Below are 26,285 nucleotides of genomic sequence, written 5' to 3'. Positions count from 1 at the left end.
TCTCCTTTCTGCTCTCTCTAAACTAAGATTTCAAAAAGCCAATACACTTACCTCATGCTGGGCTTTTACTGCTGTAGTGTGAAAACCTAACACTAGGCACTACTATGTTAAAATACGACTGAGGGCAGCAGTGTGTTTGCACTAAGCAGGGATTTCAAAACTACCAAAATATCTAAGAAATCATGAATCCTACAATGTTTTGCCTTGTGACAGTCGTGGACCAAAAACAGTGGGGGGGAAAAAGTCCTCTCAGCCAGAATGATTAATATTGGAAATGCTATGAATCTTTTTCTTTTGGATGGCTTTATTTGGTCTAAAGGGAGAAAAATAAAAACAAGATTACAATTCGTCCCTCTTAAACCAAAGGGACCATCGTTACCTGAAGGTAAGTTGATAGTGCAAGGAAAAACCAATCAAGATAATAAAAGGCTGAGATGTAATAAGTGTAGACACAAACATTTTTGTGAGCCTTTCCCCCCTTGCTTCCTTCCTTTATCCCAGATTTTTTAATGCAGCATACTTACCGTATTTTACGTGGAAAATAATGGTCTACAAAAAAATGTATTCATCCAGGATCTACTCTTCATTTAGATATATAGTAACGTATAAATTGAATCTTAAAATATAATGCTAGCTGTAATGTGAACTTTGCTACAGATCTCTGAGCAATTCTCCCCTTGCATCTAACCATAGTGCAAATGCTCCATGAAAACATCTTTATTTATATAAAAATGCTTTCATCTCCTCTCTGGCCCATAGGTGACACAAGCTTAAATCTTCCTTACCTATACCAGTGTTACAATAACATTTCTGCCCTTCATTTTGTCACCTCAAAGATATACAAGATTGGCTAGGTTTTCTCCCCCATTTCCTTGGAGGGCAGTCAGAGGACAGCAGGGATTGGAAAGAAGGGAAATAGTAGTGGGCTAATGATTGACAGTTGGGAAAGCCAAGTTCATGTATATAACATTGCACTGGCTTAAGGGTGGCTGGATAGCATTATTTGTGAGTAGTGGGTAGAAGTCCTACCTTAAAAAGTTATAGCTCGTCTGCAGATTTAATATTGGCTAGGAATCCTGTTCCTACTACAGCATGTAATGGTTTGATGATTTAGCCCTCATTAGCGCTCTCTTACTATTTGACATTTTTTCATTTTTGCAAGATGTGCACTCAATACCATTTCATTTTAAAAGGAAGCTTTATTTATAGGCAGTTAATTTGGACATACTGTATATCATGACACACAGTTAAAGTAATCAGAATGCTGCAAGATTGTCTTCTGGAAAAAGAAATGAAGGCTGCAGTCTTAACTATGTTCATATAGATATGGAATATGCTGAGACTTACTTCAAATAAACATGCGTAGGATTTCATGGAACATAATAGAAGGCTTTTGTCAGTTTGCAACTGAGAATAAACAGGGGTGAACAAAAGAAAATTATTTGGATAATTGAAGGTTGTCCACACTCCATAGCGCAACATATAACCAATCTTGGCTGATCTCAAAAAAAGGCAAGTAGGTTTGTATCTGGTTAGTACCTGCATAGAAGACCAAGTCATTCCAAGCTTGTAGTGAGACTGGAAAGTTAAAGACAAGTGTCCCACAAAAAAGCAGTGGCAAAGCATCTCTGTCCTTTTACCAAAAACATGACATGGATAACTCTATGCGGTTAACCGAAGTTGATTTGACAGAGTCTATTTCTTTTTAGAGGAAGAGTAAGGAATATAGAAAAACAGCCAAGTAAACAGGGAACATTGACCATGTGCTTGAGATGTATGGGAGCGTAACTAATAACCTCTGGAGAGCTTTAGATCATTTCTTTGTCTAGCTTCTCAGCTGATATATCTTGGCAAAAGTTTGTAAACTTCACTGCTCTGTTCCTGCAAAGTATGGATAGGCCGTCCAATGGTCTTATTAAAAGCTGTAGAGTTGCTCGACTTAGTAGTAAGCTGTATGAGTAACCCTTAGAGGATTTGAGATTTTGCTCTGGGAAAAGAAGATGAGATCATAGGATGGATTGTTTGGGGAAAATACTTTATACCCGATTCCTCATAATTACAGGTTCTCTCAGTACAGAGAAATCAAGGGAAATAGCTACAATTCTGTTACCTTCATTGCAACTAGCAGCATGTAGAAACAGTTTGGTAATGGTAAATCAGTTACAAGTCAGACCCTGCCTTCATTTCCTCAGCTCTTAGCCTGGGCCCAAGCGACATTCGCAAACAGAAAATATCCAATAAAAGAAAATATATGTAGCTCAAGGTTGAGCTGTGGAGTCCTGCAGTGCTCTCTGAGTTTGGTTGTCAGAGAACATCAAGGGCTCCACAAACAGAAAAAAAATATTTGGTGGCTTGTAATGGAAAACAATATCCTTAGTTGCCTAGCAAGCTAGGATTTCTTTTTCCTGACCTTCAATAAAATAAGATAAAATTGTAATAGCCTTTGTTTAGCCTGGGTTTTTTTAGAATGAAAAAAAAATACTTTCCCTTAAGTTGCAGCTCCCAAATCAAGAACAGAAGGTAGTACTTAATTAATATGCATTAGACAGGTACTTCTCTACTCAAGAGTAGGGTGAAAATAACTGGCTGTGACTGTAATTATTTGTATCTGCAGCCAAACCTGCTTAGAAGCCTGCATTCATTCTGGAACCTTACCTTCTTAGGATTCCTAACGTGCAGATAAAATTTCTTTTTTCATTCAGCCGTTTTTCAGTTCTTTTCAATAACCATATATGGGTCTCTGAAAGCAAATAAATGCACATGAATATAAAAGAACAAAGCTTGTGGAGAACCCCATAATGCTCCCCAACATTCTTGCTGCACTTAGATTGCATGCTTAAGGGTAATGTGATGGCCATATTTCCACCTATATTTTACTACTTAACTGTTCAGTAGAGAAGGAAACTAGGGGATCAGCCATATTGGACAATTCTCACTAGCAGAGATGTAATGTTAAAAGGTGTTGAAGCTACAGGAACCTTGGAGGGGATTGATGATGTAATATTGGAATTCAACATTTTCCAAGCACAACAATAGAACAAAGTCAGACTAAGAGTTTTGGACTTTAAGAGCGCTAATTTCAATAAACTTAGAGCTTGGGAAGGATTCCATGGATGAAAATCCTCAAGGGAAAAACGCCCCAATAAGCTTGGGTAACTTTGAAAAGTGAGATTATAAAACCCAGTCTAGTAGAATACCAACAAAGAAGAAAACAACAGCCCTCAAAAAACCCCAGCATGGCTGCATAAAGAACACTTTGATAAATTGAAAGACAAAAAGGACAAATATAAAAAGTGGAAAGAGGGGCACATAACTAAGGCAGAATATCAGTAAATAGCCCGCGCCCGCAAAGATGAAATGAAGAAAGCTAAGACTCAAAATGAAATAAGGCTTGTGACAAAAGTCAAAAATAACCAAAAAACCCCCTTATTTCAATATGTAAAAAACAAGAAAAAAGTCAAGGAAACAATTGGTCCATTAATGGGAGAAAGTGGGGGGAAAGGTGACAAGCAATAAGGAGAAAGCTGAACTGCTTAATTAGTTTTTTGCATCTGTCTTTACACAAAAGGAAAAAAACAGTCCAACCTATCAAAAACAGTACCGTAAAAAACAGATTAGGAATACAGGTTAAAATATGGGTTAAAATAGGCAAGAAAATGGTAAGTGAGCACTTGTCTACTCAAGTTCACATCACCAATACCAGATATATTACACCCCAAGGTTCTGAAGGAACTGAGATATGATCTGAGAATCACTGAACTATACTGGACTGGAAAAGAACTGATGTAGTTCCCATCAAAAAAGGGGAAAAATAGATCCAGGAAACTACTATCAGCCTAACCTCAATACCTGGGAAGATTCTGGAAAAGATAATCAAGCAATGAATCAGTGAACACCTAGAGGCAAGCAAAATCATAACCAAAAGCCAGCATGGGTTTGTCAAAAACAGATCATGACACACAAATCTTATTCCATTTGTTGACAAAGTGACAAAATTAGTGGACCAGAGGAATGCTGTGGATATAATTTACTTGGACTTTAGTAAGGCATTTGATAAAGTAGATCTCAACTTACTACTTGATAAGATGGAAAAAGGTGGGTTAGACAACATCAGCATCAGATGGATTTGTAACTGGCTGGCCAACTGCACTCAATGTGACTCAATGGAACTGCATCTACATGGAGGGAAGTATGCAGTGGGGTACCCCAAGGCTCTTCTTTTGGACCAAGTACTCTTCAATATCTTCATCAATGATTTAGATACATGGGGAACTCATGAAATTTGCAAATAACACCAAGCTGGCAGGAATAGCCAACACTCCAGAAGATAGGCTTAAAATATGGAAGGATCCTGACAGATTTGAACCGGGCGCTATCTAACAAAATGAAATTCAATGTTGAAAAAAATAAGGTTCTACATTTAGGCAAGAAAAACCAAATGCACAGGTATAGTATAGATGGTACCTGGCTCAGTAGTAGTAACTGTGAGAGGGTTCTTGGAGTCCTAGTGAACAATCACTTAAATATGAGTCAGCAGTGTGCTGCAGCTGCCAAAAAAGCCAACACAGTTCTAGGCTGTAATAAAGGTAAAGGTTCCCCCGCACATGCATGCTAGTTGTTTCCAACTCTAGGGGCCGGTGCTCATCTCTGTTTCAAAGCCGAAGAGCCAGCGATTGTCCGAGGACGTATCCGTGGTCATGTGGCCGGCATGACTAGATGCCAAAGGCACACGGAACACTGTTACCTTCCCACCATAGTGGTCCCTAGTTTTCTACTTGCATTTTTACATGCTTTCGAACTGCTAGCTTGGCAGAAGCTGGGACGAGTAACAGGCACTCACTCTGTTACACGGCATTCGGGATTCGACCCGCCAAACTGCCAACCTTCTGATTGACAAGCTCAGTGTCCTAACCCACTGAGCCACCGCATCCCTTTTAGGCTGTAATAACAGGAATAGAATCAAGATCAGTGAAGTGTTAATACCATTTTATAATGCCTTAAGACCTCATTTGGAATACTGCATCTGCTTTTGGTCGCCACAATATAAAAAAAATGTTGAGATTCTAGAAAGAGTGCAGAGAAGAGCAACAAAGATAATTAAGGGACTGGAGGCTAAAGCATATGAAGAATAGTTGCTGGAATTGGGTATGTCTAGTTTAATGAAGAGAAGGGCGAAGGGTGACGTGATAGCAGTCTTCCACTATCTAAGTGGTTGCCACAAAGAAGAGAGAGTCAAACTATTCTCCAAAGCACCTGAGTGCAGGACAAGAAGCAATGGATGGAAACTAATCAAGGAAGGAAGCAACCTAGAACTAAAGAGAAATTTCCTGACAGAACAATTAATCAGTGGAACGACTTGCATCCAGAGGTTGTGAATGCTACAACATCAGAAGTTTTTAAAAAGAGGTTGGACAACTGTTTGAAATGGTAAAGGGGTTTCCTGCCTGAGCAGGGGGTTGGATTAGATGACCACCAAAGTCACTTCCAACTCTGTTATTCACCCATAGGAATGTCATTTTTTTCGCTTAGGGGGAGGATTTGAAATGGTTGGAAATGACTGCTGATATTGAATGCAGAATTCCAGAGACTAGCTAGAAGAGATAAGAATGCCTTCTTAAATGAACAGTGCAAAGAAATAGAAGAAAACAATAGAATAGGGAGGACCAGAGATCTTTTCAAGAAAATTGGAGAGATGAAGGGAACGTTTCATGCAAAAATGGGCATGATAAAGGACCAAAATGGCAGGGACCTAACAGAGGCAGAAGAGATTAAGAAGAGGTGGCAAAATTACACAGAAGAACTATACAAGAATGAGCTTAACGTCCCAGATAATCACAATGAGGTGGTCACTGACCTCGAGCCAGACATCCTAGAATGTGAGGTGAAGTGGGCCTTAGAAAAGCTGAGCAACAACAAAGCTAGTGGAGGTGACAGTATTCCAGCTGAGCTATTCAAAATCTTAAAAGACAGTGCAGTAAAAGTGCTACACTCAATTTGCCAGCAAATTTGGAAAACTCAACAGTGGCCACAGGATTGGAAAAGATCAGTTTACATTCCAATTCCAAAGAAAGGCAGTGCCAAAGAATGTTCAAACTATCGCACCATTGCACTCATTTCTCATGCTAGTAAAGTCATGCTTAAAATCCTACAAGCTAGACTTCAGCAGTATGTGGATCGAGAACTACCAGAAGTACAGGCAGGATTTCGAAGAGGCAGAGGAACTAGAGATCAAATTGCCAACATACGCTGGATCATGGAGAAAGCTAGGGAGTTCCAGAAAAACATCTACTTCTGCTTCATTGACTATGCTAAAGCCTTTGATTGTGTGGATCATAACAAACTGTGGCAAGTTCTTAAAGAGATGGGAGTACCAGACCATCTTATTTGTCTCTTGAGAAACCTATATGCGGGTCAAGAAGCAACAGTGAGAACTGGACACGGAACCACTGATTGGTTCAAAATTGGGAAAGGAGTCCGGCAAGGCTGTATACTGTCACCCTGCCTATTTAACTTATATGCAGAGCACATCATGAGAAAGGCAGGGCTAGATGAATCAAAAGTTGGAATTAAGATTGCCGGAAGAAATATCAACAACCTAAGATACGCAGATGATACCACTCTAATGGCAGAAAGTGAAGAAGAACTAAAGAGCCTCTTGTTGCGGGTAAAGAAGGAGAGTGCAAAACTTGGGTTGAAACTCAACATTAAGAAAACCAAGATCATGGCATCTGGCCCTCTCAATTCTTGGCAAATAGATGGGGAAGAAATGGAGGTTGTGACAGATTTTGTTTTCCTGGGCTCCAAGATCACTGCAGATGGGGACTGTAGCCAAGAAATTAAAAGACGCTTGCTCCTGGGGAGGAAAGCCATGGCAAATCTAGACAGCACACTAAAAAGCAGAGACATCACCCTGTCAACAAAAGTGCGTATAGTCAAGGCTATGGTCTTCCCAGTTGCAATGTATGGCAGTGAAAGTTGGACCATAAGAAAGGCTGAGCGCCAAAGAATTGAGGCCTTTGAACTCTGGTGCTGGGGAAGACTCCTGCGAGTCCCTTGGACTGCAAGGCGATCAAACCGGTCAGTCCTAGAGGAGATCAATCCTGACTGCTCTTTAGAAGGCCAGATCCTGAAGCTAAAACTCAAATACTTTGGCCACCTAATGAGAAGGAAGGACTCACTGGAGAAGAGCCTAATGCTGGGAAAGATTGAGGGCATTAGAAGAAGGGGACGACAGAGAATGAGGTGGATGGATGGAGTCACTGAAGCAGTAGGCGTGAGCTTAAATGGACTCCAGAAGATGGTAGAAGACAGGAAGGCCTGGAGGAATGTTGTCCATAGGGTCGCGATGGGTCGGACACGACTTCGCAGCTAACAACAACATCACCGACATTAAGAATGACTTTGAAGATTAGTTTCTCTCCCTAGTAGCAAGGGGTGAGGTTCATCCCTGTTAATAATGAATGTTAACCCTGTTGGTTAGGCTTAAACAAAATGTCACTCACTTTTCTTCCTGCCAGAAAGGTTACTTGAAGGGTTCCCAGTCTTGAGTCATGACTTCCAGGGTCACAGTAGTTCTGAGGTAGGTCGCTATGTTTGGGGACTTATGTGTACAGAACTGGAGATCGGTTAAACTTGTTTTGGTTTTCTCAAGCAAAGCAGAGAGTAAAGAACTGGACCAGCACCAATTCAGGATGAATTGGCAAGGCAAACACTGCACCAGTTTGCAGCAGTGGGGGGAAGACACATAGTCTCATTTCCACTTGAGTGCCAGTGGCCATGGAGATGCTACTGGCATTGGAGGACATAGCTGGGCCTGCTCAGCTGGTGAAGTCAGGAGTCTTAACTTTTCTCTACAGTACAACTCTTATCCAAAAATTGTAAGGCCAGCTTCAGAATTGCCAACCGCACCAACTTGCTCCAGCTAGGTATTTGGCAGGTGAAAGCAGGTTGCCCTCAAGATTGGTGAAGAAGGATGATCTTAGTAGGCAACAGCAAAGGAAAAAGGTGATAGTTTCTGCCCACAAAGGGCATCCTAGAGATAAAGAACAGACCTGATTAAATTCCTCATTGTATGGCTAACCTCTCCATTTCATTTGATCGGTTTGCTTATTTTCCTCTGACTATTTCCCCTGATAATACAAATTGATTTTGTTTTCTGAAAAGAAAAGTCTATTGTGTAGCCACATTAGCTTGTTGACTAATTACTGGGGAGTAGTTTAGAGTCAATACCTGGACTCGTGTTGATAAGCAGATGACACAAAGCATTCATGCTTTCACACATGAAAATGTGGTATGGAGATGGATAAGAGGCTCAGAGACTCAGAAATCAAATAATCCCAAATAGTGGAAACCAAGGGAGGGACGGATGACAAAGAGGGGAAATGAGGATTTGCCCAGATAATTGAGAAACCTGTGCTACTTTTCTTCTATTTATTGAATTGGTTTATCTTCCAAAAAGTGGACAGTTTCGGGAACCAAATCGCACTGATGTGTATAGTTAGAAAAGGTAGGGGGGAAAAATTGTAGTAAACTATTCCTGCACTGGTGGTAAATTTAAGAAATGGAAAGAACAAAGGTTGTTAAAGAAGAGCTGATCTCTATTAACTAAGGAGAAATATGAATTCTATGATTTGTAATTTGGGTCTGCAAGAATGGTAATGATTTCTAATATAAACTCCCATTGGTATATAAGGCAGACATGTCAAACACAAGGTCCAGGGGCCGGATCCAGCCCGCGAAGTGGTTTCATGCAGCCTGCGAAGCCATCCTGGAAACAGTGAGGAACGGCCCCCACTGCCGTGGCCCTGGCCCAGAGACCCTCCTTCTGCCAGAGACCCTCAGATCTGTCCCACTCCTGCCCAGGCCCCCATAGGCACCCTTGATGCGAATGATGTAGAGCTGGCCATGCCCACCCAGTAGGCCATGCGCACTCTAGCCACGCCCACCCAGTAGGCCACGCCCACCCAGCCCCTTGAGGGCAACTGCAATGCTGATGCGGCCCTCAATGAAATTGAGTTTGACACCCCTGATATAAGGATTTGCTCCAGGACAAGTTTTTTTATTTTCTTACTTCATATCAATATAGTGCCAAGACTAATTATGTTAGAATATTTAGGTAGCTGGAACCATTAAGGAGTCTCATCTAAGTGTGGAAATATGTATTTTACTAAGATGATGCTCAGTTACTGAATAAATGCTGGAGTTTTTATTCAGCAGGCATTCGAGAGTAGATGAAACATGTCCCTTTGTCTCTGATTCCATTTTACCTCATAAAAGTCCTATATGTTAGAATGTTCTAAGACAGAAAGTACTGGATCAAAATTTCCCTAGTGAATGAATACCAATTTTAATCCCAAACCCATCCACCGCCAAATCCTAACTTAACATACTCTATCATATCCTAAATCATCCTGAGGTTAGTTTTGAGAAAATCTACATTGTATTGTTTATGTTGCCTTGACTCTCACGTATCAGATATTGTAGATATAAAACCAGCAAACATGGAAGAGTTGACAGAAGTGATTACAGCTGCAGAATTCCATCCGCATCACTGCAACACCTTCGTCTATAGCAGCAGCAAGGGGACAATAAGACTGTGTGACATGCGAACGTCTGCTTTGTGTGACAAACACTCCAAATGTGAGTATGGTCCAGGCATTTGTCGAAAGACATAGAAAAGGGAATGTTGAAAATGAATTTTGTATTAATTTGTATGGAAGGATTTTCCCTAGCATATAAAAGAAAAATACATAGCTTGTATTTTTTGTATTGTTTGTGATGCGTGGCCTCCATTTATCTTTGTTCAAGATAAAGCTATAAGAAGAAAGTAACCTCTTGGTGATCAATGGCTCCCTTCTACTTTGCTAACTAACATGGGGAATGGTTCTTTCCTTTGCCTGTCAAACCCATCCTACTGGAACAAGCAACATCCAGGAAACACTTCCATAACTAATTCATTGGATTCTCAGATATTTTTTCTGGATTGATCAGTGTCAGACTGGAAGTTCAAAATATACAGAAAATGCCTGGATGGCACAAGAGGAAATGGCATAGGCAGTGGACTGCTGATTTCATGCATTCGAAATCTGGTTACGCCACTAGGTTCTGTTACTATGAAAGAGAAAAATGGAATAGTTACCAAGAAGGATCCAATTTAATTTTATTTTCTTTCAACAAGGGATAACATTTCTTCCATTTTTCACTTGAAAATTGCTTACCAACTTCAGAACATTTCAGAATGTTTGAAGTTCAACCATTGACTAAAATGGAGAAATTTGCAACTCAGGTAGAAATATTAAATTATGGTCTTATTTTGCTTAACAGAGGTTGAATTAGCACATCTATGTAATAGAATTGGAATGGAAATAGATGTTTCATTCATTTTGAATCTCTGAAAATAGAGGTTGAATAGAAATGGTTAAATTTAATCTCAACAAAGTTAACTTAGTCTAAAACTTCCTGTAAACCAGGGTGATGCCCTACATCACAAGTGAAGTGACTGAGACAATAATCCAGATTAAGACAGGTCCCCACTTGTTCCTGCAATGATCCATCACAGTTTGATACTAAAGCTGAACCAATTTATATCTGCGTTTCCTATACTACATGTTCCATTCCTTGAACAAGACCCACATTTTGACTTCTATAAATATTGATCGACTTCCTAATATAAACATGATCAATTTCCCAAAGGTTTTGTGACCATAAATTATTATTTTAAAGTACATTCTCCTTCTTTTTTTTGAACTATTAAAGTATAGTTTGGGATGAGAAATTAAAAAAGGATTAGGATTAAAAAAATTTCCAGTGCCTATATTTTTACTGTAATTTACAGTGTTCTTTTGCTACCAAATCAGTTCCTAACCTCTAATAACAAGGTTCTTGAAATGATCTCTTCAGTCTTATCTCTTCCATTTAGTGGGAAATGCCATGGCAGCCAATTATTTGGCTGCTGCAAGTGTCTGATTGTATTCTGATATCTATTCGAATTTCTTGGTTATCCTGGGGTTTTTTTTCAGTCCTTCCTCCCGCTATCTGATTATTGTAAAATAGACAGTTCAGTTCAGATTAAATATATTAGTAATAAGACACAAGCTGGGATCATTTCCTTCCTTTTGCAACAACAGATCCCTTGACTTTGTTAGCATTATTCCTTTGTTCTGCTCCTGCTGCAGTGTCCTTTAGAGCACATTCAAATTGTGAAAACAAGTTCACATTGATCTCTCCCTTGACGCCTGATATTGATTTTTTTCCCCTATCCTTCAGAAGTGCTGCTCCTCAGTCGATTGTGATTCAGCAGACCTAGAAGTTGGAATTTAGGCTGTTCATCAAGATTCAAAATAAATGAAATCCTGGCATTTAAAGATGATCTTCCCTAACCCCAAAGTAAATCTTTTATAAACATGTTTTAATCAGTATCTTCTCTAGCACATTCCTGATCTGTGGCTTATTCCTCAGTATCAATTTAAAAAGCCAACTCACAATTCTTCCCTGGACAAAGAGCATTTTTGTCATAAATGTGGCTGTTTGCACCTGATGATCTGTCCCGGATCTTTAATGAAAAGAAGGACTAGGAGTGACATGATAGCAGTCTTCCACTATCTAAGTGGTTGCCACAAAGAAGATGAAAAACAGTTCATGCCAGACAAAACTTATTGCATTCTTTGACCAAGTGACAAAATTAGTGGATCAGAGGAATGCTGTGGATATAATTTACTTGGACTTCAGTAAGGCATTTGATAAAGTAGATCACAAACTACTACTTGATAAGGTAGAAAAATATGGGTTAGATAGCATCACCACCAGATGGATTCGTAGCTGGTGACCGGCCGTACACAGCATGTGGTCCTCAATAGAACCCCATCTACATAGAGGGAAGTGTGTAGTGGGGTGCCCCAGGGCTCTGTTCTGGACCCAGTGCTCTTCAACATCTTCGTCAATGATTTGGATGAGGGGATAGATGGAGAACTCATCAAATTTGCAGATGACACCAAGCTGGTAGGAATAGCCAACACTCCAGAAGACAGGCTTAAGATACAGGAGGATCTGGACAGACTTGAACATTGATGCTATCTAACAAAATAGAGCCTTGGTGGAGCAGTGGGCTAATGCCTCCTTAAGTAACACCAGCTGCCTGCAATTAGTGCAGGTTCGCATCCCACCAGGCTCAAGGTTGACTCAGCCTTCCATCCTTCCGAGGTAGGTAAAATGAGGACCCAGATTGTTGGGGGCAATATGCTGACTTTGTAATAATGCCGCTTGGGGTATGTGTGAAAGCCCTAATAAAGAGGCATATACATAGAATGAAGGCTACTGCTAAGCTTGTAAGCCGCCCTGAGTCTTCGGAGAAGGGCGGGATATAAATGGAATTTTAAAAAAAATGAAATTCAATGGTGAAAAAAGTAAGGTTCTACATTTAGGCAAGAAAAACTAAATGTACAGGTATAGTATAGGGGGTACCTTGCTCAACAGTAGTAACTGTGGGAGGGATCTCAGAGTCCTAGTGGACAATCACTTAAATATGAGTCAGCAGTGTGCTGCAGCTGCCAAAAAAGCCAACACAGTGCTAGCCTGCATTAACAGAGGGATAGAATTAAGATCACATGAAGTATTAATACCACTTTACAATGCCTTGGTAAGGCCACACTTGGAATACTGCATCCAGTTTTGGTCACCATGATGTAAAAAAGATGTTGAGACTCTGGAAAGAGTACAGAGAAGAGCAACAAAGATGATTAGAGGTCTGGAGTTTAAAACATATAAGGAATGGTTACTGGAATTAAGTATGTCTAGTTTAATGAAGAGAAGGACTAGGGGTGACATGATAGCAGTGTTCCAATATCTCAGGGGCTGCTACAAAGAAGAGGGAGGCAAGCTATTCTCCAAAGCGCCCGAAGGCAGGACAAGAAGCAACGGGTGGAAATTAATCAAGGAGAGAAGCAATCTAGAACTAAGGAGAAACTTCCCTGAAGGCCAGTTCTGATTGGTGCCACTGGAATTACGCAAACTCATCTTTGTACCACTTCACCATTTATAGATTCTACTTTCAGACTGCATTCCTCTTCCTCACTGGTATTTGTAAGGTTTAGCCTGGTAAAAACATTCCTTACCTGACATAATGTATTGTAGTGAGATATAGTGTCTGATGCAGTGGATAGTTGGCAAAAGAAGGAGAAATGGGTTAGGAGAAACACTGGAGCTTATACATACAGTTGATTTCAAAATAGTTGTATTTTTAATGGGGGCAGTAAGCAGGAAGTCTTAACTGAAAGGGAAAATCCAGGAAGAGAAATGTAAGGTCTTCACTTTCTTTTCTCAGTTGCCAGGTTAATTTTGCAGGTCTCGAAGCAGCCGAACATCCTTCCAAATTACAAACCATTTTTAACCTGTTTCAGGTTCTCCTCTCCAGTTCTGTGGGTATATGCCCACAGGTTGTCTTATGATGTCATGTCTCTTCATGGCCCACACCATCCTCACCTGGTGAATATGCCCAGCAGTTTGATAATCTTGCATCTAATGCCTGCCTCCAGAAGCCACCAGCCGATCACATTCACCATTATTTTTTTTAAGTCACCCAGACTATGTTCACTGTTGTTGCCTTCCACTCTCTTTTTCACCCCCTTTCTCTTTACTCTCTACTCGCTTCAATCCAGCAACACTCTTATTGTCCAAACATATATCCCAACTCAACTTCTATCACTGTCTCTTCTTTCATTCTTCCATCACTGACTTTCATCACTTTCTCCATTTCCATCTCTTCCCACCATTGAAATAACAATCGATCCACACTCAGAGCAATTTGGGGGGAAAAATGACAGAAGAATGGTCAAACCCTTAATTAAGAACTAGTTGAAGACACCACCCATTGATCAAAGGTGAACCTCATGGTTGCTTAAGCATTTGGTGCTGATTTCATCACTGTAAGGAAAGAGCTGATGTATCTGACATGTGGGGGCAATAGATATTTAGTACTACAAGTATGTAGTCCTTGACTTAACAACCATTTGTTTAGTGACCGTTCAAAATTTCTATGGCAATGAAAACGTGACATGATCATTTTTTTCACACCTAGGCTGTTGCAGCATCTTCGTGGTCATGTGATCAAAATTCAGTCACTTGGCAACTGGCATGTATTTATAACGGTTGCAATGTCCCAGGGTCATGCGATCACATTTTGCGACCTTCTCATAAGCAAAGTCAATGAGGAAGCCAGGTTCACTTAACAACAGTGTTACTAACTTAATAACTGCAGTGATTCACTTAATAACTGTGGCAAGAAATGTCATAAAATGGAGCAAAAGTCACTTAACAACTCTCTTGCCTAACCACCGAAATTTTGGGCTCAAATGTGGTTGTAGGTTGAGGACTGCCTGTACTACTACCACCTGTTCTTTCCTCCTCCTCCTCCTCATTTGTCCCACATAATTGCAGGTTCTACTTCTTGTTATACTTTGCTTACAGAAAAGCTATCAATGAATGACATGATGAGGGTTTCTGTTTATCAGCTGGCCTTTTGAAGAACCTGATACTAGCTAGAGGTGAGGCAAAATGACTTACTATTAGGTCACCCAGGTAGTTTCTGTGGAAGTCTAGAATCTGAGACTCCCTGCTCCTAGTCCCAAGACTTTAACCGTCAGACCATACTTGCTCTCAGGGATGATATAATGTATGGAATGTTAACTCAGTTCTCCATATCATATTTCCTTGGTAGCATTTGTGTAACTTAGAAGCACAAATAACCAGCAAACAAAATCTGCTTCTGGGCATCAAAGCAGCTTTCTTGCTGAACCTTCGTTGTGCTCTTGGATTCCAGAAGAGAAGCCGCTCTTTATAAAACTATCTTGTTCTTGGCAGGCAGCCAGTGCAGAAGATGGAGTGGTCTAGGTTTCCTTCCCAGGGCACCATCAAGGGTGACATCTCTGAACAAAACTCTGACAGAGAAATAAGATTCCTGGAAAAAGAAATACAACTTTTTAAATGTCTCTACTGTTGTTCAGTTTTTATTTGATTTTGAGCCTTTTTCTAGACTCGGAAGACAAAACTTCATTGCCATAAAACTTGTATTCATTTACCTTTTTGATATAATCAGATATTTCCAATGAACGATGAATGTAACCAAATTTAATTTTTTGCATATATTTTGATGCATTCTATATCTGTAAACCAAACATAGATGGGTGGGGCCTTGCAACATTGATGGAATGAATGAACCTTTATTGTCAAAGTACAACCATGTATACATTGAGATTAGCTGAGCCTCCCTTCGTGCTCCCACCCCCCAACTCACAGTGACAAAAAACCCTCCATCTTATTACACCATGTGAACTAATTGCACCACACACAGGCCACGCAAGTCAATTCTGCATAAAGTTTCTAAAAATTATTTGCCGTTCAAAAGCCTAACAGCCCACGGATAAAAGCTGTTTTTCAGCCTGTTGGTGCGGCTGGCTATACTCCTATATCTCCTACCCGATGGTAGGAGAGTAAAGAGATACCGTCCAGGGTGTGAGTCATCCCTGAGAATTTTCCTCACTCTTCCAAGGCAACGAGCCCTGGCGATGTCATCCAGTCGTGTCAGGGGACAGCCCACAATGTCTTGTGCTGTACCCACCACCCTCTGTAATACTTTCCTATCCGCGGCTGTTAGACCAGCATACCAAACCACAATACCATACGAGAGGACGCTCTCTATAGTAGACCGGTAAAAGAGGGTCATTAGCCGTTGTTCTACCCTGTTCTTCCACAAGACCCTGAGAAAGTGAAGCCTGTGTTTTCCCCAAAATTAAGACTCACCCCGAAAATAAGCCCTAGACTGATTTTTTGGGGTGAGCCTAATACAAACCCTACCCTCAAAAATAAGCCCGGGGGTGGTCGTGGCCAACACAAGGGGCAGTGAATGCGTGGGGGGGAACAGTGTCCAGCAGCAGCCGCAGCCCACCAGCCCCTTGAGATAGCGCAGGTAAGCCCAAGCACAGAGGCGGGGGTGGGGGGTGGCAGGCGATCCAGACATGCCACACACTTTTCACCCAGAGGGAAACTGGAGGCTTTGTCTGCTTGCAAATGGGGCACTTGGAGATGGAGTGAATCACTTGGTTTCTAAGGCTTTCCCCCTGAATTGTCTTTACAAAGACAGGCGCGAGACCGTAGGCAAGGTTCAAAAAGTTTATTCGGTTCAGCTCCCGGCAGCTGACTGTCAAACACTCCGGGTTTATATAGAGAACTGTCAAACGATTCAACCAATCAGGTAACTGTATTTCCCCGCCGTCCGGAGGACGGCCAATCAATGCTCGGTACTTTGACAGCTCGGCGGCTGTCGGGGAATTCCTCTCAGCTGAGCGCTTAGCTCAGTTCGGAGGACCGAGTTGTAGACTGCGGATTTGACAGTTCCGGGAACTGTCAAATCTGGCGCGTGCGCGATGGCCCCTGGCCGCTCTTTTGACAGCTGTCAACGGGAATGGCGGCCGGCTGGGCGGTGCGCATGCGTCGTAGCTTCGGGCGGCCATTTGACAGCTGTCAACTGTCAAATGTCTGCCGGCCCGGCTTTTTCTCGCTGCTCGGAAACTTCTGGTTTCCGAATATGATTCACCCCCTTTCCCCCCCCCTAGGACAGGTATGTTATGCCTATTAACATTTGAACGTTTTAACACAGTATGGTTAACAGATTTTTTGACAGATGGAGGGTTTCCCTTCCATTCAAAGTCTGCGAGGTATGCGGGAGGTCTTCTGGCTCGGCTGGACCGTCGGGGACAGAGGGTGCTTCCTTCGGGTTGCGTGGCCGGAGGAGTTGCTTCTGGGTGGGGCTCGGTCGGTGGCTGTGGGTCCTGGGGAGGGAAGAGTCCATCAGGTCCGGGGGTGTCGTTTGGTGAAGGCTCGCCCAGAGTTGGTTGTAGAGGGGGATTGGGGAGTGACCTCGGTCGGAGCTGATCTGTGTGTCTGCGTTGTGTGAGTCCTGCCCCAGTGTCCACTGTGTATGATAATGGTCCAGTTTGGTCCAGGATAATCCCCTGAACCCACTTATCCCTTCCCCCATAATCTCGGGACCAAACACTTTGTCCTTTGGCGAATGCTTTTGGCTGGGTGTTTGGTGTCATTTCGGCTGCCGGTCTGTCGGGGTGGAGTCTGTCGAGCCTTGTTACCAGGCGGCGGCCCCATCGTAGTTCGGCTGGGCTTTTGCCGGTGGAGGTGCAGGGGGTAGAATGGTGGGCTAAGAGAAATTGTGCCAAGCGACGGTGCCAGTTCCCCGTGATGATTCTTTTGAGGGCGTCCTTGGTGGTCCTCACCATAACCTCCACAAGGCCGTTGGACGATGGGTGGAAGGGAGCCGATGTCGAGTGCCTAATACAATTGCTCCTCGTGAAGATCTGAAAATCATGAGAAGCGAATTGAGGGCCGTTGTCTGATATAATTACGTCGGGGAGACCGTGTGTGGCGAAGATTCCCCTGAGGGCTTGGATGGTTGCGGCAGAGGTTGTGCTGTGAACCGGGAGAACCTCCAGCCACTTGGAATAACTGTCTACAACTATGAGGAAAACCTGCCCTTGGAAAGGTCCGGCATAATCAATGTGGATGCGGGACCAGGGGTTTTTTGTGAGTTCCCATTTGTGAATTGGGGCTCTGGGTTGGAGTGGGCGAGATTCTTGGCACAAATAGCAGCCTGCGATGTATTTTTCTATGTCTTGGTCTATTCCTGGCCACCAGACGTAGCTGCGGGCCAGGGCTTTTGTTTTTACGATGCCAGGGTGGCCCTCATGTAAAGTGTGCAATACTTTTGATCTGTGTTTAAGTGGTACGATTACCCTGCACCCCCATAGCAAACATCCCAAGTGTGACGTTAACTCATTTTGCCTAGAGAAATACGGTTGAAATTCTGTGCCCGGACAGGAGGTTTGCCAGCCGGTGTGTACCCATGCTAACACTCTGCTGAGTGTTTTGTCTTGGGAAGTTGCAGCAGCGATATCATTCGCTGTCAGTGGGCATTCTTGGAGTTCTTGAATAGCTAGGATGTTACTTGCTGGGGCTGGGTCTGGTTCTGTGTGGGGTAGTGGCAACCTGCTGAGGCCGTCAGCGTGACACATTTGGTGTCCTGGCTTGTATATTAGCTGGTAGGAATATGCTGCGAGGAATGTTGTCCAGCGCAACATCCTGGGCGACAAGATTTGGGGGGTTTGACGGTCCCAGGTGAATAGTCCTAACAGAGGCTTGTGATCGGTGTAGATCACAAAAGGGCGGCCATAAAGGTAATCGTGAATTTTTTTTATTCCTGCCACAATTGCCAGGGCTTCCTTATCTATCTGGGCATAATTTCTTTCCGTTTTGGAAAGAGTTCTGGAATAATATGCCACTGGGGCTTGAGTGCCGTTGCTGTCTAAATGGCTTAAAACTGCTCCAATCCCGTATGGGGATGCATCGCAGGCTAGGCAGAGGGGTTTGTTTTCTTGGTAGTGGGAAATAGTGGCATTGCTGGAAAGCATTTGTTTGAGTGTTCTAAAACTGTTTTCATGGGCTGTTGTCCACTGCCAGGCTGCCCCTTTGTCGAGCAGCCTGTGGAGGGGTTCTGCGATCGTTGCTTTCCCTGGCAGGAAGGCATGGTAAAAATTTAAAGGTCCAAGGAAGGCTTGGAGCTCAGTTTTATTCTTTGGGGTAGGGGCGGCTTTGATAGCAAGGACTTTTGAGTTCGTGGGGTGGATTCCCTGTGAGTCAATTTTGTAACCTAAGAAATCTGCAGATGGGACGCCTATAGAACATTTTTCCCGTTTAAGTTTTAGCCCCGCCTTTCTAAAACTTAATAATACTTCTTGTAGCCTGTCTGCTAAGTTGTTTTCTGATTCCCCTGCGATGAGTATGTCATCGAAATAGGGGCATACACCTGGGATTCCTTTTAATGTTTTCTCCATGACTTCCTGGAAGATGCCAGGAGCCACTGAGATGCCGAATTGGAGGCGGTTCACCCTGAAAGCGCCTCGGTGTGTGACAATGGTTTGTGCCTCAGCTGTCTCCCGGGTGACAGGTAGTTGGAGGAAGGCATGCGCTAGGTCGAGTTTGGCGAATATTGAGCCGGACCCAATTTCTGACAGCACGTCCCTGACAGCTGGCACTGGGTATGCATGGGGATTTAATGCGCGGTTTAGAGTCCCCTTATAGTCCGCGCATATTCTCACGTCACCATTTGGTTTAACTGGTGTGACTATGGGATTTTCCCAGGTTCCCCCGTCTGTTGGTTCCAGGACCCCAAGGCTGACTAAACGGTCTAGTTCGGCCTCGATTTTATGTTTTAGCGCAAAGGGGACCCTTCTTGCTTTGATGTGGATGGGACCTACCTCAGGTTTTAATTTGAGGTCTATAGGGGCGCCTGTGTATTTGCCAAGCGTTCCGTCAAAAACGTCCGCGAACGCCTGGCAAACCTGTTCTAATGTTTGGGATTGTATACGGTTGGTGCCCTCTAGGTGGATGCCCAGAGCCTCAAACCAGTCTAACCCAAGGAGGGTGGACCTGGGTGCCTCAGTGATCTGGATCGTTAAATGTCCCAGGAATTTTTTGTATTCTACTTTTACTTGTGCCTGCCCCTTTAACTGAATAGCGGCTCCCTGGAAATCTGCGAGGAGTATTTTAGAGGGCTGCAGGGGAATACGGCGTTTATTTTTAAACCCAATTTTTCTGAGAGTGTCCCAAGACATTATTGAAACTGAGGAGCCGGAGTCGACCTCCATTTCGCAGGGCACCCCTTGAATTTTAACCCAAATTTTAATTTTGGGTTGTAACTGATGGATGGGCGACATTTTTGTTTTGGCTCGTATGGACAAGACTGAGGGCCGGGGAATTCCTTTGGCTGGGGAAGGGACCGGAGTCCTACCTGCCGGAATTTCCTCAAGCTCGTGGAGGGTTTCCCGGTTCAGACTGCGGCATGCTAAGCGAATGTGCCCGGTCTTCCCGCATCCGTGGCATTTGGCGTTTCTGAAACGGCATGTGGCTCTGGCGTGAGCCCCGCCGCAGCTGGCACACTTTGGTTTCGGCCCTGTGGCGGTGGGTCTTGAAACCGGACCGGCTGGTCTGGATGGCCTGCGGTTCTTCCCGTGATCGGCGCTCATTTTGCTGAAGCGGGACATGATGTCATCGACGCCGGTGAAGGTCTCTGGTTGCTCGTCGTCCGGCTCCCTGGCGTGGTGGACTGAACCGGCCGGGCTGCTTCTGTACACCGGAGAGCCCTCACGGTGGCTGTCTTCGTAGGCCATGATCTCTAACGTGAGTTGAGCGAGATCCATCGTGGGCCTGGCCACCAGCTTCCGCTGGAGCCGCTCGTTAGAGAGACCGGCGATAACCTGGTCTCTGATACGGTCTTCCAGGTTGGGAAACTGGCACCTACGGGCGGCGTGACGTACCCCCGCGATGAAGGCCGTGGTGGTTTCGCCCGGTTGCTGGCGGCGGCGGGCGAAATGGAGGCGCCAGTATAGCTCGGACCGACGGGGCATGAAATGCTTGCTGAGGCGGTCAGTCAGCACGGCGTACGGGACGGTCGCGATGGGGTCAGGGCTGCAAAGCCCTACGGCGATGTCATAGACGGCGGGCCCGCTGAGGCAGAGGAGGGCGGCAGCTTTGTGGTGGTCCTCAGTTATCTTATTGACAACGAGGTAGCCTTCAATTTGCCCCCAGTGCGACTCCCATCCTTCAGGATGGCGGACGTCGAATTCTCTGACGTGACCTAAGTTTGCCATGGTCTGGGTCCACAGTACTGTTCAAGCTGCTGAAAAGGGTTCCTTTGCCCTCCGAGTGGCTTCAGCAGTGACTTGTCAGCGGGAGGGATCGGAACTCCTTCGCGGGGTGACTCGGCTCAGTTGGCAGCTCTATAGTACCGGGATCCCACCCTCGTCGCCAGGTGAATTGTCTTTACAAAGACAGGCGCGAGACCGTAGGCAAGGTTCAAAAAGTTTATTCGGTTCAGCTCCCGGCAGCTGACTGTCAAACACTCCGGGTTTATATAGAGAACTGTCAAACGATTCAACCAATCAGGTAACTGTATTTCCCCGCCGTCCGGAGGACGGCCAATCAATGCTCGGTACTTTGACAGCTCGGCGGCTGTCGGGGAATTCCTCTCAGCTGAGCGCTTAGCTCAGTTCGGAGGACCGAGTTGTAGACTGCGGATTTGACAGTTCCGGGAACTGTCAAATCTGGCGCGTGCGCGATGGCCCCCGGCCGCTCTTTTGACAGCTGTCAACGGGAATGGCGGCCGGCTGGGCGGTGCGCATGCGTCGTAGCTTCGGGCGGCCATTTGACAGCTGTCAACTGTCAAATGTCTGCCGGCCCGGCTTTTTCTCGCTGCTCGGAAACTTCTGGTTTCCGAATATGATTCACCCCCCACATTCGCAAGCCGTCAAAGCTTCCAGTCTCCTCTGGGTGAAAAGTATTTGGGTGCCTATGGGGTGCTTGAGGCAGCTCCACCCCTTCCCCCACCTGCCTTGCCTTGTGGTGGCACAGCAGGCCACAGAAGTGAGCCAGCAGCCACGCAGGGTCCTGTTAGATGGGGCTGTTGGTGTCACCGCTGCAAGGCGAGGCAGGTGTCAGGGGAAAAAATAAAGACATCCCCTGAAAACAAGACCTACTGCCTCTTTTGAAGGCAAAACACATATAAGACCGGGTCTTATTGTTGGGGAAACATGATAGGTGCTTCGTGAAAATCTCATATCCTCAAAATCCCAGCCAAAAATCGTTTATTAAAGATAAATTCAAGCACTTTAAAAGACACATCAGGATCGCTTATTGAAGTGAACATGTTAATAGATTAGGAGTATTAGTCTTCCGCGTAAAGCATAGTAGTTACGAAAAAGCCAGCTATGCAGCAAGATTTAGTAAAAATACTGTTTGTCTTTATGGGAGAGCTTGATTAGAGAATAAGATATTGCATTTTTATCAAAGTACACGTAGCTAATTTTGAAACGAGAGGTTGAAGGAAAACCTAAGCTGATTTTGTTTAGTCTCGAGAAAGAAGAGGAAATTAAAAAGAGAGAAAGAGAAGGCGAGGGCGGTTCAATTCAGCAGCAAATATGAAGGTCATTCCTGAATTTAAAAAATCTTCTAAAATCCTAGAGTTAATAATAATCTGCTTCATTCCTTTCCCTTGGGGAATTAGTAAAATAAAACCCAAGTTCTACTTCAGTATGCCCTATCAGATTTTGGAAACTATTTTTAAGGAATCAATCAGAAGGGAAGCGACAAATTGATTTGCCTTCTCATTCCTGAGCTGGGGGAGTAAAAGAGAAGTTAGCTACATTTTAGGGAAAGGATCTGGAACAGTTTTTCATAGTTATTCAGTTTGAAAGATTGCCCGTAAATAAATAGCCTTCCTGAGATAGCAAGATGTAATAACATCTGTAACCGTGATGGACTTTGAAAGAACAGATGGGGAACAAAGTTTGTTTTTCTTTTGATACAGGAGCTTCCTGATTTTACTTTTAACATAATATTGGAATATGAAAAGTAAAAAAAAAGCTGTGAGTACACTTAGATATATATTCAGTTAAAACTGACACTATAAAGGAAGATTAAAATCAACATAAAACACTGTTGTTAAATTGTAGCAGAGGGATGAAAATATTATTAGCAGGGCCCATCCAAGTTACTTAAACAAGCCTGCATATTCAGTATCTTGCCTGAATTTATGTTATGAAGTGGTTTCTCTTTTGTTAAATTGGAATAGGGCATCTCTTTCCAATTGCAGGCTATCTTCACGAAAAAACAAAACTAGTGGTAGCTTTGTTACAACGGGTTGCACTGTTGGCCTAATTGTCCTTTCTGACAAGTAAGAATAAGCCCCCCACACAGAACACTTCGTGTGGTATACAGTGATATCAATAAGAAGATCAGGAAACATCTAAAAAGATTATTTTCTCCATTTATACAACGACTGATCCCAGGACTCAGTTTGATTCTCTAGCTCTCCTGTAGTGTGACTTACTAGACTACTGTTAACTTTAACTTCTGACTTTTTCCTCTAAGTCTCAAAGTTGCAAAGGATTGACTGCCAGCTTCTCTGATATCCACTTTTTCTATATTAAGAGTAACACAAAAATCACCAGTGGGAAAAGAGATGCTGCCCATTAAAACTGAAAAATTGACAGTTTCTTAAAATGGTTGCTAGTTTGTAAAAAAAAAAAAGGGTGCACATTTATCATATTATCTGAGAAGCTGGCAGCCGTGTCCCCCTGCTGCAAAAGTGCTGTCTGTCTTGTTCTACAGATGAAATATTTATTTCCAGAAGAAGCATTAGCCTTTTATCAATCTTCTCCAGCACATCCTGAACAAAGGATGATTGGTCTTTTGGAAGCTCTTGAAGACCAAATTGTTTTAGAGAACTTTTCCATGATGTGAATATCGCCATCTTTATTTTTATTTATTTTACTTTTAGTTATATTCTAAATGGTAGAGGACAGGAAGGCCTGGAGGAACGTTGTCCATGGGGTCGCGATGGGTCGGACATGACTTCGCAGCTAACAACAACAAATATTCTAAAAGTTTAGTTTTTTTTAAAAGAAAAGGACTTTCCCTCTTTCCTCTAAAGCAGGGAACTCCAAATTTGGCAACTTTAAGACAATGCTGGCTGGGGAATTCTGGGAGTTGAACTCCGCAAGTCTTAAATTTGCCGTGCTTGGAGACTCCTGCTCTACAGGAGCCAAGCACGCAAGCAGTTGGCAGGGAGCTGAAGGAAAAACAGGAGGAAAGTACAAGCACAGACATCCAGAAGCAGTCAAAGAGTGATTACAAGAGTGGAGTAAGGACAAGAAAATAAAGACTATGTTTTGCGCAACAAACTGACCAGTAGCTGAGGAAGAGATATGAAACAGAGACAAATAATCCATAATCTGTCAAGCAAATGAAGACTTAGAAATATCAAAGGGGGGAAACCCCAGAGACTTGAAGGTCAAAAACGTAGCAAAAGTCAGGAACAAGAAAGCCTGAAACACGGAGCACAAAACTGGATGGCAAAGTTGCTTCTAGTAGTGGAAGGCAGTCCCTGGAGGCTGAAACCCCCTCCCCACTTAGCGTGCACAGCTGAAGCTTCTTTCCCTCCTGGTAGCAGATAATGAATGAGGCACCCAGATGGCTTGATGTGTCTGTAGCTGCCACTTGCATGTATGCTGCTGATTTTGTTGGGAGGCTGTCCCTTGCTTCTTGGCAGCCTTTAGCCTGGAGAGGTTTTGGTGGTGACCAAGGAGGTCCCTTCAGTGTTGGCAGGAGAAGAGCCTGCTGTCTATGGGGGCAATATGTGATGGGGTCTAATCTGCTCCCTTCTTAGAGCCTGGCTCTTGGGCTGTGATAACACTAATATCAGGTCAGAAAGATAGTATAGGATGCCACGGAGATTACTCTGGAGAAACCATTCACAGGCTCTTCAGGAAACAACAGATGCAGAAGCATGTGTGAAGCCCAGGGAGGAGGGAGAATATGGAGGAGTGGGAGGAGACTCCTCTCCAGTGGGAGGAGACTGGTTCCTCCACTCCTCTCCCTCCATGGAGTATAAGATTTTTTTGGGGGGGGGCCTAATATAAGCGCCACCCAAAAAATAAGCCCTAGTTAGGACCCTGCCCACCTCGCTGCCTCAATGGGGCAGGAGACTGCATGGCACATTGCGCCACTTCTGCCACAACAAGGTGAGTCAGGTGGGGAGGGTGTGGAGCTGCCCCACGCACCCCACACCCACTTACCAGTACTTCAGGTCTCCCCGCCAGGCCATTCCTTTATCCATGCTACGGTGGATGGGATGGGCAGGATAGGCCCAGTCCCCCTCTGCCATTTTGGAGCCAGGGGGGAGTGACAGTGAACAGCTCCACTGCTGCTATGTCACCTGTCTCACGGAGAACAGAGAACGCAGTGGCTCTGCACAGGGATGCAGAGCCGAGAACAACACTTACGTATTGCCCTGCATTGCCCTGTGTCTCCCTTCTGGAAACAGCAGCTTTGTTTCCTGCTGCTTCTCCTCCTCCTTTGTGAGAAGTTGGCAGGTCTGACTGAACTTTTTTTAATCCCACAAACTCTATTCCCTGCAGCAGAAGAGAAAAGCACCAGAGCTGGAAAGCAGGTTAGCTAAGAAATGCTTTCGGGAAGAAGGGTAGCTGTGCCGGGAGGAGAAGCAGCAGGAAACGGGGCTGCCATTTCCAGAAAGCAAAAGAGAGACACAGGGCAATGCAGGGCAGCAAGCAAATACTGTTCTCTGCTCCGCATCCCTGCACAGAGCCATTGCATTCTCCGTTTTCCACAAGACAGGCAACAGAGGGTAGGTGATGGGGTGAAGCTTAAAGAAAGTCCCTCCAGTGGTGCACAGCGGCAGCAGAGCCATTCGCCATCACTCCCCCCTGGCTCTGAAATGGCGGAGGGGGACCAGGCCTACCCTGCCCATCCCATCCACTGTAGCATGGCAGTCCAGCTCGGGAGGGGAGTGAAAGGTCGCCGATCAAGGAATGGCCTGGGGGGTGGCTGAAGTACTGGTAAGCGGGTGTGGGGCAGCTCCACCCCCTCTCCCACCTGCCTCGCCTTGTTGTGGTGGCAGCAGCGCGATGTGCCACACAGCCTCCTACTACAAGCAGCTGCAGCAGAAGTGGGTCGGCAGTCACGTGGGCTGCTGGATGGGGTTGTTAGTGCTGCCACCATGAGGTGAGGTGGGGTGTCATGAAAAATATAAGACACCCCCCAAATTAAGACCTAATGCCTCTTTTGGAGGCAAAAATAATATAAAACAAGATCTTACTTTTGGGGAAACACGGTAGTAAATTACTAGTTTCCTGTGGAATCATCTGTTTCCTCATCTGTCTACCTTATAGGTAATTCAAAATTGCCTATGCCCTAACTCATTTCCAACATTTCAAAGACGACAGAAGGAACTAGTGATTATCTGAAGATGTATATTTAGGTCAACAAATTTAGCCATAGTGTAATAGATTAACTGAAGTCTGTAGATGAATGGGTGGAGGTCCCAAGTCACTTTTTTCCCTTAAGCAGTGCCTAGATCTTTACATTCTGTTCCCACTGTTTATAGTGTGGAGTATTCCTGGGTCCACCATCAATGTTCCAAAATCTTCCCACTAACCTAAATGTGTGTAAGGGGGAGGACGTGTGTTGTATTTTGGTGTTTAAAAGGTCAACATATTGAAATAATTTCAGTAATGCCCATCCTGGCCATCTAGCATGGAGTTGAATTACTAGAAGATTCAGCTGCTATTGTTCCCTTGGGGAATCTCACAAGCAATAAACAAAAATCAAACTTTTCTTTAAAGGATAGCTTTGTTATTGTGTTAGACAAA

The 26,285-nt window shown here is 44.0% G+C and overlaps 1 protein-coding gene across 3 annotated transcripts in view; it reads left to right on the top strand.

Annotated features, from left to right (window-relative positions):
- The window catches only part of PPP2R2B (protein phosphatase 2 regulatory subunit Bbeta), a gene marked incomplete at its 3' end in the record, with an annotated part of 279,756 nt that overhangs the window by 237,963 nt on the left and 15,508 nt on the right, over positions 1–26,285 (top strand). For all 3 annotated transcript variants that reach the window (XM_083355382.1, XM_083355380.1, XM_083355381.1), the window contains exon 6: positions 9,475–9,639. In XM_083355382.1, coding sequence (XP_083211508.1) covers positions 9,475–9,639 — 165 coding nt within the window. The remainder of the gene's footprint in view (positions 1–9,474; positions 9,640–26,285) is intronic.

This window comes from Vipera ursinii (assembly GCF_947247035.1).
Source record: "Vipera ursinii genome assembly, chromosome: 2".
Classification (NCBI taxonomy): Eukaryota; Metazoa; Chordata; class Lepidosauria; order Squamata; family Viperidae; genus Vipera; species Vipera ursinii.
This window is presented reverse-complemented; position numbering and strand designations above follow the sequence as displayed.